The 14,180-nt window shown below is 44.2% G+C and overlaps 2 protein-coding genes across 5 annotated transcripts in view; one reads left to right on the forward strand and one right to left on the reverse strand.

Moving 5' to 3' along the window:
* The first annotated feature begins 2,158 nt into the window (after window positions 1-2,158).
* Window positions 2,159-9,883, forward strand: SNN (stannin). Its single transcript, XM_062611815.1, has 2 exons — window positions 2,159-2,780; window positions 8,980-9,883. The coding sequence occupies exon 2, from the start codon at window positions 9,060-9,062 to the stop codon at window positions 9,321-9,323; it is 264 nt and encodes an 87-aa protein (XP_062467799.1). The 5' UTR covers window positions 2,159-2,780; window positions 8,980-9,059; the 3' UTR covers window positions 9,324-9,883.
* Window positions 9,884-11,223: 1,340 nt separating this feature from the next.
* TXNDC11 (thioredoxin domain containing 11) overlaps window positions 11,224-14,180 on the reverse strand; it is a 33,878-nt gene continuing 30,921 nt past the window's right edge. For all 4 annotated transcript variants that reach the window (XM_062611840.1, XM_062611841.1, XM_062611842.1 and 1 more), the window contains one exon: window positions 11,224-12,413. In XM_062611840.1, the coding sequence (XP_062467824.1) occupies window positions 11,789-12,413 (625 nt within the window). In that variant the 3' untranslated portion in view covers window positions 11,224-11,788. The remainder of the gene's footprint in view (window positions 12,414-14,180) is intronic.

The following is a 14,180-nucleotide window of genomic DNA, read 5'->3' on the forward strand; positions in this document are numbered from 1 at the left end:
GACTGAATTCCTTGGTTTGCGTTGCTTGCATGCATGAATTTTGCTTTCCCTGTTCAACTGCCTTTACCTCAACCCATTGAGGTTTTTTACTCTCCTGATTCTCTCCCCAGTCCTGCTGGGAACAGTGAGCCAGTGGCTGTGTGGGGTTTAGTTGCCAACTGGGGTTAAAACACAATAAAACCCAGCAACAATACTGCAAAAACAGGTCTTTATGTAAGTCGTGGTAACTTCTGACCTTGATCTTCTGTCAAGAGCCTGTTACCTCAAAACTCCTTTTGCCAGAAACCTCTTAAGACTCTTGAAGAACCTTAGGCAAGCTAGGATCTGTTTTACCACGTCAGAGGAGTTACGATACCTTTTGACCTCTGTCATCTGTGTGGACTTCAGGAGAAAGGGAGATGAATTTAGGGCAATTTCCTAATGCATTTACACAGTTCCTGCACCACCACGGGGTGGGTTACTGTTGTGGTTTAAACCCAACCATGCAACTCTTTCTCTCACTCCCCCCCTTCCTCCCCCAACTCCCGGAGAGATGGGGAGGAGAATCAAAAGAATGTAGTTCCCATGGGTTGAGATAAGAACAGTTTAATAACTAAGGTATAACACAAATCACTGCTGCTACCACCAATAATAATAATGATAAAGGAAATAACAAGGGAATACAACCGCTCACCACCCGCTGACCGATACCTCCCCCCACCCAGCAGTGAACTCGTCCTTTCAGATAACTCTCAGTTACATGCTGGGCATGACGTGCTGTGGTATGGAATACCCCTTTGGTCAGTTTGGGTCAGGTGTCCTGTCTCTGCTTTCTCCCGGCTTCCCCTCCTCCCTGGCAGAGCATGAGACTCACAAAGTCCTTGGTTGGAGTAAACATCTGAGCAGTAACTAAAAACATTGGTGTTATCAGCACTGTTCCCAGGCCAAAAGTCAACCACAGCACTGCACCAGCTACTAAGGAGAAAAATTGACTGCTACTGCTGAACCCAGGGCAGTTACTAAATATACTGCATGTACTGGCAGTGAGATCACTCCAGCCGCTGGAGACACACAGCCGTGTTGAGCGCTGGACGCCCGTCACCCCGCCTGCACTGAGCCGGGCAGGAAGGCCTGGCAGGGCAGCCGGTGCTCAGCCAGCACTGCGGCGGCTCTGGGACGGCAGTGGCGGACCTGGCGCCCTTGCCACATAGCTGCTCGGAAAGTCCAGAACGGGCTGAGGCGGCAGAGGCTGGGGCTGGGGCATGACACACTGGCACCCTCAGGCCCTCCTTGGGGGCTGCCCAGCGCGGGGCCCCTTCCCGCCCGGCTGCTGCTCCCTTACGGCAGAGCTGAGGCGCCCGACGGCGAAGGCGGGAAGTGGCGCGCCCCTCAGGGGATCCCTCCGCCTTCCCTGTACCCCTTGGCTCCGTTCCCCAAGACCCGCCAGGTTTCCCCGTTGTGGAGCAGGAGGTCCGTCCCCCGCTGCTATCACGCAGAACGGAGGGAAGAGCTGGCTGCGGTGCGGTGGGCTGGGCCGGGCCGGGCCGGGCCGGGCCGAGCCGAGCCAAGCCAAGCCGCTTCTCCGCCCGTCAGCTGCTGCTGGCGGGGCCCTGCTCGCCGCCCGCCCATTGGCCAGCGCGCGGCTCCGCCCGGCCCCCAATGTAAGTCTGCGCGGGGGCGGAAGGAGCTGTCGCACCCAGGGGTGGTGTTGGAAGGTGAGTGTGCGGCGGGTGGGCCGCGACCAGCAGAGGCAGGGGGCGCGCGGTGGGGCCGATCGCGTGAGGGGGGAGGCTGGGCCGGGCGTTGTGCGGAGCCCGCCATGCGAGGAGCGGAGCGGACGGTGTGGGCTGCGCCTTGGAGTGGCCCCGAGGTGGGGTCCCGAGGGTGGGGCCTGGAGCCTCGGGAGCAGCGGAGGAATCGCCCGTGTCAGCCCCACTTTGGGCCGCAGCCGCCCTTTCCCGGGCGCCGCCGCAGCGGGCTCCGCTTTTTGTGTCTGCGGCGGCCCAAGGGAGGGGTCTGTTCCCCGCCGGCGGCGGGCTCGGCTCCGGCTCCGCCTCGCTCCCGAGCCGCGCTGGGCTCCCGCAGGCCTCGCTTGGGCCCGGGTTGTTGCCATGCCGCATCCTCCTGAGCGACCCCCTCGGCGTTCGGGCCCCTTTTCCCACCCCGAGCTGCCGCGCCGCAGTCACGGGGCGATGACTCCCGGCTCGTCAGCGGCCGTCCGGGGCTGTGCTCACCGCCGGTCGGGCTCCTCTCGGCCCGAGGCTCGTCCCCGCCGTAAAGCTTAGTGCGAGAAGTTGGGTACGTGCTGCGGAACAAGTCTGAACTGGCCGTTGTGTTGACAGCCCTGGGAGCTCACGGTAGCGTGAGTTGTGCGAAGCGCGTCTAGTTCCTTCCTCTGAGCATCTGCAGTGTTCCGTGGTGTCTCGTGCTCTTCCTTTTCCTGACGTGAATGCAGGTGCAGGCAGTAGATGTTGCTTTTGAATGCACCTAAAGAACTCGGGGCACCTTGTAAGACTGTTGCCTTAATTAGCAGGCATGTGAAGGAGTCTTGTTTCCCAGGCTGCCCGTACCAGAAGCTAATGGTTGGATGTCATTATGTAACTCTGGAAAGCCAGGAGCAAACGGGACTTGAGATGTGGAGCTTCTAGAGACCAATGTCATCCCTCTCTACAGGGGAGGAGCGAGGAGGAGACTTGCCAGACAAGATCCAAAACCAGTGTGACCTTCACATTTCTAATAAGGTGATTCTGAAACTCCAAGTAGAGGATTCCTAGCCTGAGCTCTTGAGCTACTCAGTACAGGTATGTGATAGACTCTTAAGGTACTTGCAGTCTGAAGATTTGAGCCAAGTATAAAAACTGCTTGTATATTAGAAACATATCAGTGCTATCTTGCTGCTAAGACAATGCCATTAAAAAAAAAACCCAAACCACACATTTGAGAACGACTTGAGTGTGTAAATAGAAAATGGCTTTCATATCTGCAAACTTAATGTTGCTATCTCAGCAATTTTCCTAATACATCAAGAAATAAGCTGTGCCACAGCATGTAAACATCATGTTAATTCTGATAACTAAATGTCAGAAGTGACCCTGTTATCTTGTCAGGCTATACCTCTTGTTAAGAGCTCCATGTGGATGTGACACTGATGGGTACAAATCTAGAGTCTTTGCCAACCATGCAACTGCTTCTGAACCAAACATAGTCTTAACACTAGAAACCTGTTCTGCATAAATTGGCTGGCTTGCCTGATGGGCAGGTACAGCAACCTATTTCACTTGCTATGCTTGCTCTTGAAATTGTTACTGCATCTGGGAAAATTCTCATACTGCTGCTGTCCTCTCTCTTCATCTTGCTGTCTTCTGTAAAATATTAACTTCCGCGTGGCTTAGATTGATGTGAAGTTTTAGAAGTCATTCTTGATTAAGTGTAAGGTATTCCTACATCTTCTGTGGAAACTAACTGCTGTTCCTGTCAATACTGTTAGGTATCTAGTTGCTGAAAGACTGTTCATAACTAATTAGGCACAAGAGAGCCTTTTTTAGCCGCCTTCCCTGCTCTTTTTATTTCTGGAAACAGGTATAATAAGGGTTGGGAAAAAGTTTGCACTGAAAGCTTTTACTAAACATCTGTGTGCTTTTAAGATAGCCTCAGTCAAACCCCAGTTTGGGGAGGTTCACTTGGTTTTATCAGAAAGAGGTGGTATTAACTGGAGTTAATTAAAAATAACAGTGATCTCACTTGTTTTTAAGTGGTGTAGCCCAAGCACCTCAGTATTGCAAAGGCCCGAGTGTCTATGGTTGGGTGGTGGGGTGATCTATATTAGTATTTGCTCTTGAAGCCTCTTCTTATAGCTCTGGCTCCTACATTAGCAGTGTTTCTTTTCAGAAACATGCCTGCAGGCATTAACAATGGTAAGCTTAGCAGCAAATGCCTATAATCATGAAAAACTTGGTTTAGACGCTAATGCCAGCCTTGCACTGAATTTGTCCCCTAGCAGTCATCTGCAATGTAAATTGCCTTTCTGTTTGTCCTTTACTTACAGCTTTTCAATTGGATAATGAAACTTAACAAATGAAGTTTGAGTAGAAGTTAGTGTTGGGTAAAAAAGGAAAAGAAGCAGTTATTTATGGAAAAATTTATAGCTGTTTTCACAGCTTGATTGCTGTAAGGACTGTGATGGCTATTTGCAGTTCCCACAAGGGAATCTGACTAATCTCGCTAATGAGTAAATATGCTTAGATGCTTGCCTTGATAGTAAGTGTGGTGGGAAGGGCTATAGCACTAGGAACACCACTAAGTATACATGGATAGTGTTAGCAATGTTTGAAGATAGGTATTCACAGCTTTTAATGTCTTACAGTAAAAGTGATAAATGAAGGCAATGCTGCTCCTGGTATGCTCAGGGGCTTTTTTAGTTCGGGTATGCTTTCAGGGGAAAGTGAGTCTGAAAACTAGCTATAATCCCCTTTATATCAATTTAAGGGGATTTGCAGAGTGCAGTATTTATCCCATCAGGTGGGCTCTGAAGACACCTTACTCCTGGTTTCAATCACTTGCTGATGGAAAATGTAGCGAGTTCTGCATCTAGAAAACAACACAGAAACCAAAGGCCTCTCTGATAGTTCTTACTAGTAAAGTTGCAACATGCAAATATACTGTGCTAAGGATAGAATTAAGGCTGCAGGAGAGCTTTAGCTCTAGGTGTACCATGACCTAAAGCTAGAGAAATTGCTCATGGCCTAGCAATACCACCACCTTTCAGTGTCAGAACACTGCAGGTGTTTGAAACAAAACTACCCAAAGCTAACTAGCTAACAGTGCTACCATCCCAGTTACTATAATGCATTATAGACTACTTGTTTGTGCAATTGTAAATCTGTACATACGCTCAATACCTGACTTCATATAGTCAGTGAATGAATATAGAGTGCTAGCTCCAGGCTCCTTGAGTGGGAAGAAGGGGATATGCCTGCAAGAAGGAATGACTTGTACACACTATCTCATTGAGAAGTGGAGTTGAAGTGCTTTGCAAAAGTGACCTTCAATTTTATCTAGTTGTCCTCTTCCTGGAAGGTAAACATCCATTGAATAACCTTTTCAAAGATATGTAGACTTTTTTTCCTCCTACATCTCTTAGCATGGACTATGGTACAAAGATGTAAGGACCTTTCCATATGGAAGTTAGAAAGGGCTTCTTGATGCAGCCTGGTTATCTTCTCACTTGCTTCTGTGCCTACAGGAAGGGAATTTACTGGGCACTACATCCACAGGAAGTTTCTTTTTTTCTGTCCTAGAGGTCAAACTAAAGCAGATCCTTTGAATTATTAAACAAAAAAGCATTCAGATTATTTTAATGTACAAACATATAGATTTGGCCAAGACAGATCTGTAAGAGGAATCTAAGTTGCTGTGTTGCACTCAAACTTGGACTGGAAACTTTAGTAAGAGTAAATAAAATCTCATGCATCCTGGAGGTCCTAGTTCTCAATCTCAAACACTTCCTACCTTAACATATCAGTAGGAGAGCTTAACCCAGCTAGAATTAACTTCCTGGTATAAAGAGAGTGAGAATTCATAGCTAACATCCTGCCTCAAGGACAGGTCTTGGAACTTTTGTTCTGTTTATTTCTACCACTGTCAACATATCGGTTGCCTTAAAGAGCTCTTCTAGTTGATGATACAAATACAAATGACTCATTAGACCGGAAGCATGAGTCTGGTAATATCCTTCAATTGTGTATGAAGTTAGGAGCAAGAGTTCTACAAGGAAAGATGATCTGTCAATTGTTAAATCTGTCCTTTTGTAAAGGATTCATGTGAAACTATTCTTGAAGGAGCTGCCATCACTGAATTGAGTTGATAGAGCAGAGGATGAAGAAACAAAGCTATCATACCCAGAGCAATAAGCAGGTTCTTCCTGGCCAGCTCTGCATCTTGAAACTCTCTACTTAAGCTCCTGACTGGCATCTGCTATGGAACTTCCTATATGCTAGAAGCATTGGCTGTGTGGGAGTTGCTGATGACTGAAGTCACCTGCTCATTGAGTGCATGTTGCACTGCAAGGTTCTTCCCTGTGCCTGCTAAGAAATAAGACTGATGGAGACATGGGTCTGGTCTTCATACAGTTTAACATCAGGATTTCAGAAAGGTGGAAGGAGGGCTTAAGCTGCCTCACAACTTCAAGCAAGCAGTAGCAGACTTACTAAGCAGTAATTATGGTGTTAAGCACAAGTGTCCAAGAAGAGTAAATGGAAACACTTCTTTATACAAGGACAGCAGTAAGTGCCTGCATCTCGTAACTCCCCTGCACTGCTCCTATGCATGCTTTGTTCAGAAAAAGCACTTTCCCACCCAGTGGACTTCCTGGTCCAGCTGTGCTCCTTAGGATTCAAAAAGAAATGAGAGTGGCAAGAGCCCAGTGTATAATATAAGAAGAGAAAGCCTTGTCTCAAGACCAAAATCTGCACCTTAAAAAAGCCCCATTTCTCCCTCAAATAGTAACTTACAGACCTGCTTGTATTTTCCAGGTCAAACTGAGACCACTGTAATCTGTGGCTATTAGAAAGGGGAGGGAGAAATGTATTTTCCTGCAGTCCAGACAGATGTAGGTCCTTGGTTACCCACACCTAGCAAAAAAGTTCTTGCTTTCAAACTTGTTTCTCAAGACTGCTTGCAAAAGCCTGTGTTGATGTAGCTATTATGCTGAGGTCTCAACTCTGCTTGCCAAAAGATCTTGCTGATACAGAAGACAGTGGTATGCAAAGTTTCATATTTTATATAGTTGATGCTGTCTACTCACTTGAAGTCTGGCAGTGGGGTAGCTTCTGCAATGCTAGTTTCCAGTATTAAAAACTATTTGCTAGGTTACAGTAACTGTTTAATGTAAGGTTAAGTGCTGCAACAAACTGCTGTAGAGAAATAGTGCTAGTAGGTTGTCACTGCTGCTGGCAATTAGGCAAGCTGCAAAAGAGGGCTTAATGTGGATGTGGAGTGCCTGTAGCAGAAGCAAGTTAAACCATCTTTTATACTGATGGTATTTATGCTAGATCAAACAATACCGCAGTTCAGACATGTCCTGAGGAAAATGAATTGCATGAAAATCATTCTTAATCACCCTCAGCTGATCACCCTGTGTTGAATAAGCGTTGCAGATCCAAGAAGATAATGGCAAATCATGTAACTTTCTGGCTACAGTAGGCACATAGCTGTGAGGGTGTGTGGGGTGGTTAGTTTTGTTTATCTTACATGGGTAAAATTTGGTCTGTAGGACTTGGTTGCCTGTATCAGGTATGCTACAGGTTATTGGTTGCTCTAGCTGACATGACTAGAAACGGAGTCAGTGTGTGCAAGTTATGTGCCACTAGACCCTAATGATACTCATGCTCAGCTTTTCTTTAGTGGATGTGTCCTTGAAATGCCTATGTGCATTGGTCTGTCACTCCACAAGATGTAAGGGTATAAACTTAGTTTCTAGCTTGAGTTTTGTTGGTAAAGATACTGCACTGCAATTGCCTTTGACTCTTTCATGTCTGGTGAGGTTTTTAGTGCAATGGGTAACACTTGCAATAACCTAACAGTTCTAACTAGTCAGTTAGACTGACTTCTTTTTGGGCTTTGTATGAAGATGCTGGTGTTGTAGCTGAGAGACTAGAACAAACGATGGTGAGGAAGAGCCTTTCCTGGAAAGGTATGTGACCCTTGACAGACTAGCATTTTCAGCAGATAGAAGACACTCTGGTTATTCTATTGCCAGTCAGTGACTATGCATCAAGTGAAGCGCAGACACTGTACAGCACTTGGAGGTGACCTTAGAACTATTAGGGACTACATCTGCAGTACCTGAAATTGTACTGTAGAGCCCTACTGATTCCTGAAGGAGTACAGAGGTAAGATATATTCCTGGTTAGGACTGGCTCTGGTCTGAAGTCTTCCATGAGGAAAGAGAAGGTAATGAATGACTTTTTTCTTATGTCCCAGTTGAAGTAGAAGAATGTAAAGCTACTGACTCTTTAAACAGTAGCTCTGAGATTTAAGGCAAGGTTCATGTGTCTCCTTAGTGTTGTGAATTTGGAAGTGGCAGAAGACATTCCCTATGCTTTTTTTTTTTTCTGCCAAAACTGCAGCAGACTAAAGAAGCTATGGAGTTCCTCCTTGTTTTCCTGCCTGCTGCCTCTCTTCCAGTTTCTGCTGCAGTCTTGATACTGTCCCTTGCTCTTGTGGTCTGAAAGCCCACAAGTTGCTCCAACTTAGAGCAACAGAAGCTTAAAATAATGATCTTCCCTTTGTGTTTTTGTATTCCCCAATAAATCTAGCTCTACCAGCTTCTTAACAAAAAATGCATATAAAGCAACATCTGTTTTTATCAGCTCAATGAACAACCAGTTAATTACCATGTAGTCAACCCTTCTAAACAGAGCAGTATTACAGACAGACTTACTGTAGCTACCTTTGCAATTAGCTTACCAAACCTGGAACTGTTAGTATATGGATGCTTGTAAATTAAATTTTTAAAAGGCTCAGAATTCAGACTCTCAAATGTACTGTTTCTGTAGGATTCCTTTAGGAAAACTAAAGGTAGTTGAATTGTGATCTTCTCATGGATTTGAGAGCTCACCCATGATTGAGTATTTGTATTAAATAGTCTTCAATGTCACTATACTAAACTGTGTAACTTCCATGCAGTCTGTTTTGTGTGTCTTGTGTCATCTTCTGCCTCCCACTAAAAATTGTTACCTCTTAGCAGGCTTGACAAGCACATCAAAGGCTGAAATAAGTTTATTTTTTATTTGCTTTAGTTTGATGTAGAAACCTCCATCTTCAAAGGAAGTTTGAAAAAAATAGCTTAAAATGACTAAGAACTGTAGGAGAGTGAGAAGCTCAAAGCACCAACAGCAAGAGGGTCATGTGCCATTGTGAAGGATACCAACCATGAATATAATGTTGCTGAATATGGTAAAAATGCACAGCTTCATGAAGTGCCTATTTTTTCCACTGCAGGAGTTTGAAGATGCAGCAGGCCTGGTAGTGGGGACAGAAGGAATCTCCTTAAAAAAGTTGTGCAGTCCGAAATATTCGCCATGTCTATTACGGATCATAGCCCCACCACTGGAGTGGTGACTGTTATTGTTATTTTGATTGCTATTGCAGCTCTTGGTGCCTTGATACTGGGCTGCTGGTGTTACCTGCGTCTGCAGAGGATCAGCCAGTCTGAAGATGAGGAAAGCATTGTGGGAGAAGGAGAAACCAAAGAGCCCTTCCTTCTGGTGCAGTACTCTGCTAAAGGACCTTGCGTAGAGAGGAAAACTAAGCTAACTCCAAATGGCACAGAAGTACATAGCTAACTTGGAGCAACGTGTATGAACTATGCTTATGATGTGTGTAACTGGCAGAAGAATCTCTCCTGTGAAGAACCTGGTCACATGCATGCTACTCATCACAAAATACCCTGATGAGGATTACATCAGCTTTGTTAGCAACTGCATGCACTGAGAAGTTGCACTTTGCATCAACTGTGTATCCCGATTCCTCTGTGACAGGAGCTGACCCACCTGGCATAATGTCCATTGCTGGCAATGGACACAGGGATATATTGGTGTAAAGAGACTACTAATGTTTTGTTACTTTGTTACTTGAATGTTTAGCTGAGCCTATTTTGACGGAGCTACTACTGTAATGTGAACTACTTTACAACTGTGAACTGTAAGTAAGCTGCCAGAAGCTTTTTGCTTTGTGTTCCACAGCATATGGAAATACATGATGCAACTGTACATAACACGGGGACTGCTGAACCACAACTGTAGCTGGGATTCCAGACCTTCAAAACCAAATCTGCAGTTAAAGCTTGCTTCTGCTATTAATTTGAGTGCACAGCTATAAAGTCAGAACTCCTCTTAACAGTTTAGTGAACTGATGCAGAGTACCTTTTTTGAGAATAGGTATAATCCTTCAGTAACATGTTGAGGGGGGAAACACAGGAGCTATGAGAATGACTTTGTTTAGTTGCAGCTAGGTAGGTTAAGCTTTTGGCTGCTAGAACTGAGTCTTCTAACCATCTAGCTACTGCAAGGAAACTGCCATTTTGATGGACACCAGCCTAGGAACTGATGATGGATACTGAACCCTTGGGGCCGGTCCAGAAGGTTTCCAGGAGTTTGAAATGGCAGTAGAGCAGGCTTTTCTCTTCTGTAGGTCTGCATGCTGAAACTGCAGAAGTGGTTACTTAAGTGCAACTAGTATGAAATTTTCCTAGAACTCCTGTTTGTGTACTTCGCAGTTACAGTATATGTTAACAGCCTGTTGTAAAAAGGCATTTTAGTCTACAAACAGTTAACTATATAATCCAGTTAACATATCTTGTAGATATCTTGTAGTAGTACATTTAAATCAAGAGAGTTAAGTTTCAGGCTTTCCTATAAAAACAAATGCTGGTATGGGCAAGGGAGATCGGCTGTTCAGTTTGTAGAGTTCTTAGTTGGCAATGGCAAAGTCTTTACAAACAAGAACACCCCTTCCAGATCCTGCTTTGTGCTATAGTTAAGCTATAGGAACTCTAACAAGATGTCTTAAAGAGATTGTCCTGGACCTCAAAGTGTTAGCAGGAGGAGACGGGAAAGGGGAGGAGAAAGAACAACACTGAGCCACCACTGGCAGCTTAAGTATTCTAAAACTCTTAGGGTAGGCACACTTGCTTTGAGGCCACTGACCTGTTTTCTGTGACTTTATACATAGCTTCCTTTGCCTATTGAAACTTTTAAACACTTAATTGCCTAGTAAAGAAAAATCCTGTAACTCTGTTCCCTGAGATGTTACAAATAATGAAGTTCAAGTTCTTCAGCTATATAGACATTGTTAGACTGGCTTCTTGTACCTGTACCTATGGAGTAACACAAGCCTGCAAGCTTGCTTGAGAACTCTGTATTGCAAGACAGTAGCACCCTAGCCAAAAAGTCTTGTCCCTTTCTTCTGCAGTAAGATGTTGACTTAAAAAGGCAAATGTAGCAGTAAAAATTAACTGAAGGGTATAATTTGAAGCAAAGTTAATGCTGTCAAGTAAAAGAAAGCTCCTGCTGTTGCCTTCTGAGTATGATATGGGGTACAGCTTTTTACCTTGCCACATGCTCTTCTGGAAGATACTAGTCTCATGAGACTTGCATGTATAGCCAGACTGAAATGCTTAAACTGTCATATTCTAGACCTCTTACTGAATTAATCCTTTTCTTCTTGATTTGTAAGACTCCTTAGTTTTCAGTAGAGAACAGTTTACACGTGGCTGTTGCAGGTTTCAAGACAGTCAAATAACTGGTATACAAAAGTGATACAAAGTGCTGAAGTTCTAGAACAGTTGTAGCAATTACTTTTGTCCATTCAAGTTCACTGATAACATGGATGAAGTATCTCAATTTTAATTCAGTAAAGGAAATGCAGTGTAAAGGGCAAACTTCAGAAATCATGGAAAAGTAAAAATCAAAGGACTAATCTCTCTTCTAGCAACTGTAAGAGAAAGCCAGTGAAAAATTAACTGGTTCCGAGTCAGAAGTGCTTCACACTGCTGCCCTAAAAATCACAATCTTCAATTTAAATGGCAAAATTTGTAAGTTAGTGCAATAGTAAAGTGCAGAAAGTGTTTTCCATTCTCCTCTTCTCTTTAGATGTGGGTATCTATTAAGTTGTTCAAGTATACAAAAATATTCCATTTGATTTCTTTTTCTAGATCATGTGGGGGAAGAAGTCTTTATTTACAATGAATTTCAATAAAATTTGCATAAATACCTACCCAATACTGCATCATTTGACTTTGTGTAAGTAATCATTCTGTCCTGTTTCCACTACTGTGTTCTGTTTCTGTGGTATCAATATTATCAATCCTTTTTTCCTCTAATGTGGCAGTAGCTATTGAAACTTCAGAATTACCTTCAGAAAGTGTCTGCTCTGACTGAAGGGGTTCTTTAATTTTGTCTTGGCTCTGTAGCTTTCCTTCCCTTGATGCTACCAGGATTCTCAGTAAAGTATTCTCTTTAAGGAGGTTTTCTGATGCATCAGCTAATTCTTGAAGCTTTTCAGCCATTGCTAGTAATTCCTGATTCTTCTGGTTATATGTGGCCTGCAACTGCTCACTGTGGAGCTGCAGAGTCTTGTGCTGTTTTTCCAGTGTGTATTTTTGCTGCTGTAGTCTATGTTCCTCTCTCCTAGCTTCAGACAGCTGTGCTTCAAGCTGGTCATGGGCCTGATGAAGGGCAGTGATTTCTGATCTTAACTTCTCAATTTCTTTCTGTAAGTGGGAGATATGTCCTTGCTGTAGAACTGTTTCTTTATGTAGGCATTCTTTGGTACAGGGCTCTGACGAAGAAGAACTTGAGTGATGTAAAATAAATTTAAGAAGATTAGGAAGGTTAACTGAAAAGTCTTCAGGGAACTTCACACTTTGTTCCTTCCTAGAAAGACACAACATGAAAACATTCAGATAGGCAAGCAATGATAAGATTATCTAAGCATCTTCTGTTTTTTTCCATCAAGAATGGCCAATCTAGAAGCTATGAGAAACCTGAACTCATGTAATAAAGATAAAGCACACTGTACTTTCTTTCCATTAACCCTTTTACCTGTACTCCAGCCTGGGTGCTGTAAGCTTCTCTGCACTGCATCAGTATTCACATGTATAAAGCTATCTGGGAAATTATTATTTTGAGCCTATTATATGTCCTATATATGCTATCCTGGAAGAAGTAGTTTACTGTGTTCCAAGAGCAGAAGGATATTGCAAGGAGCAGAAAAATACAGTTTGCTTTTAAAGAGTAAGCAGTCACTTTAGTAAGCAGCAAGGTCCTCTTGCTGTCAAAAACCCAAATCTTTTTACTTGTTCCTCCTGTCTTTATGCCTCTGATGTGATGAAGGAAACATGCCATATAAGTGTGGGTTGGGTTTTGTTGTTTTTTTTTTCCTTTCTGAAGCTCATTATATGGCTGTGAATATGAAGAGGCAGGCCTATTGTTTCTACAACAGCACAAACTGTTACTCTTAACCTGACAAGCTGCTTCAAGACCAGCAAGTACCAAATTTCTTCCTTAAGACTACTAACCACCAAAAGACACCCACAACCTCCAGCCGTGTCAAATGTTGAAGTTACTACCCTTTTTTTGGACCATGTGTCTACTTCTATCACAAAACCTAGGAGGCTAAACCGTCCTCTGAGGATTAGATGGGAGGTTAACTCCTAACCTTCTTTTTCTGTAACAGTTACATCTTCAACTTTTCACTCAGCATGTTCCAGTTTAGCCTAAATGCTGCCTGCTGGCTCTTGGAGTACAGAGCACCTTATTTTACCTGGGAAGCTAGCTAACAGTCTATCATTTTGTATGGTCTTTAGTCTTCACAAAAGTTTATTCTCTTTCATTAGGAAGCCATCAAAAAAAAGAAAAGCTTGGTTTACTTTCCTTTGATGGCCAGATTCATACCCAGATGAACTGTATATAGCATGCATCCAGACATGGGTAAATTACACAAATGGAGAAAGGATAAACATAAACAAAAACTACTGCAAAGCAAGAAAGCCAGATTCAAGTATAATGCCTAAAGCCTCAAAGCCTACCTACCCCTGCTGCTCATGTACAACACACACCATGGACAGCACTTACGGAATCAGAATACTTAGGGGTGGAAAGGACCTTAAGATCATACAGTTCCACCCCCCCGCCATGGGCAGGGACACCTCACACTAAACCATGTCACCCAAGGCTTCATCCAGCCTGGCCTTGAACACTGCCAGGGATGGAGCATTCACAACCTCCCTGGGCAACCCATTCCAATGCCTCACCACCTTAAAGAATTTCCTCCTTATATCCAATCTAAACTTCCCCTGTTTTAAGTTTCAACCCGTTACCCCTTGTCCTGTCAGTGCGGTTTCTAATGAAGAGTCCCTCCCCAGCATCCCTATAGGCCCCCTTCAGATACTGGAAGGCTGCTATGAGGTCTCCATGCAGCCTTCTCCAGGCTGAACAGCCCCAACTTTCTCAGCCTGTCTTCATATGGGAGGTGCTCCAGCCCCCTGATCGTCCTCGTGGCCTCCTCTGGACTTGTTCCAGCAGTTCCATGTCCTTTTTATGTTGAGGACACCAGAACTGCACACAATACTCCAAGTGAGGTCTCATGAGAGCAGGGTAGAGGGGCAGGATCACCTCCTTCAACCTGCTGGTCACGCTTCT

Source organism: Pezoporus occidentalis, unplaced genomic scaffold (assembly GCF_034315485.1).
Source record: "Pezoporus occidentalis ecotype Australia unplaced genomic scaffold, CSIRO_AGI_Poc_V1 ctg158, whole genome shotgun sequence".
Classification (NCBI taxonomy): Eukaryota; Metazoa; Chordata; class Aves; order Psittaciformes; family Psittacidae; genus Pezoporus; species Pezoporus occidentalis.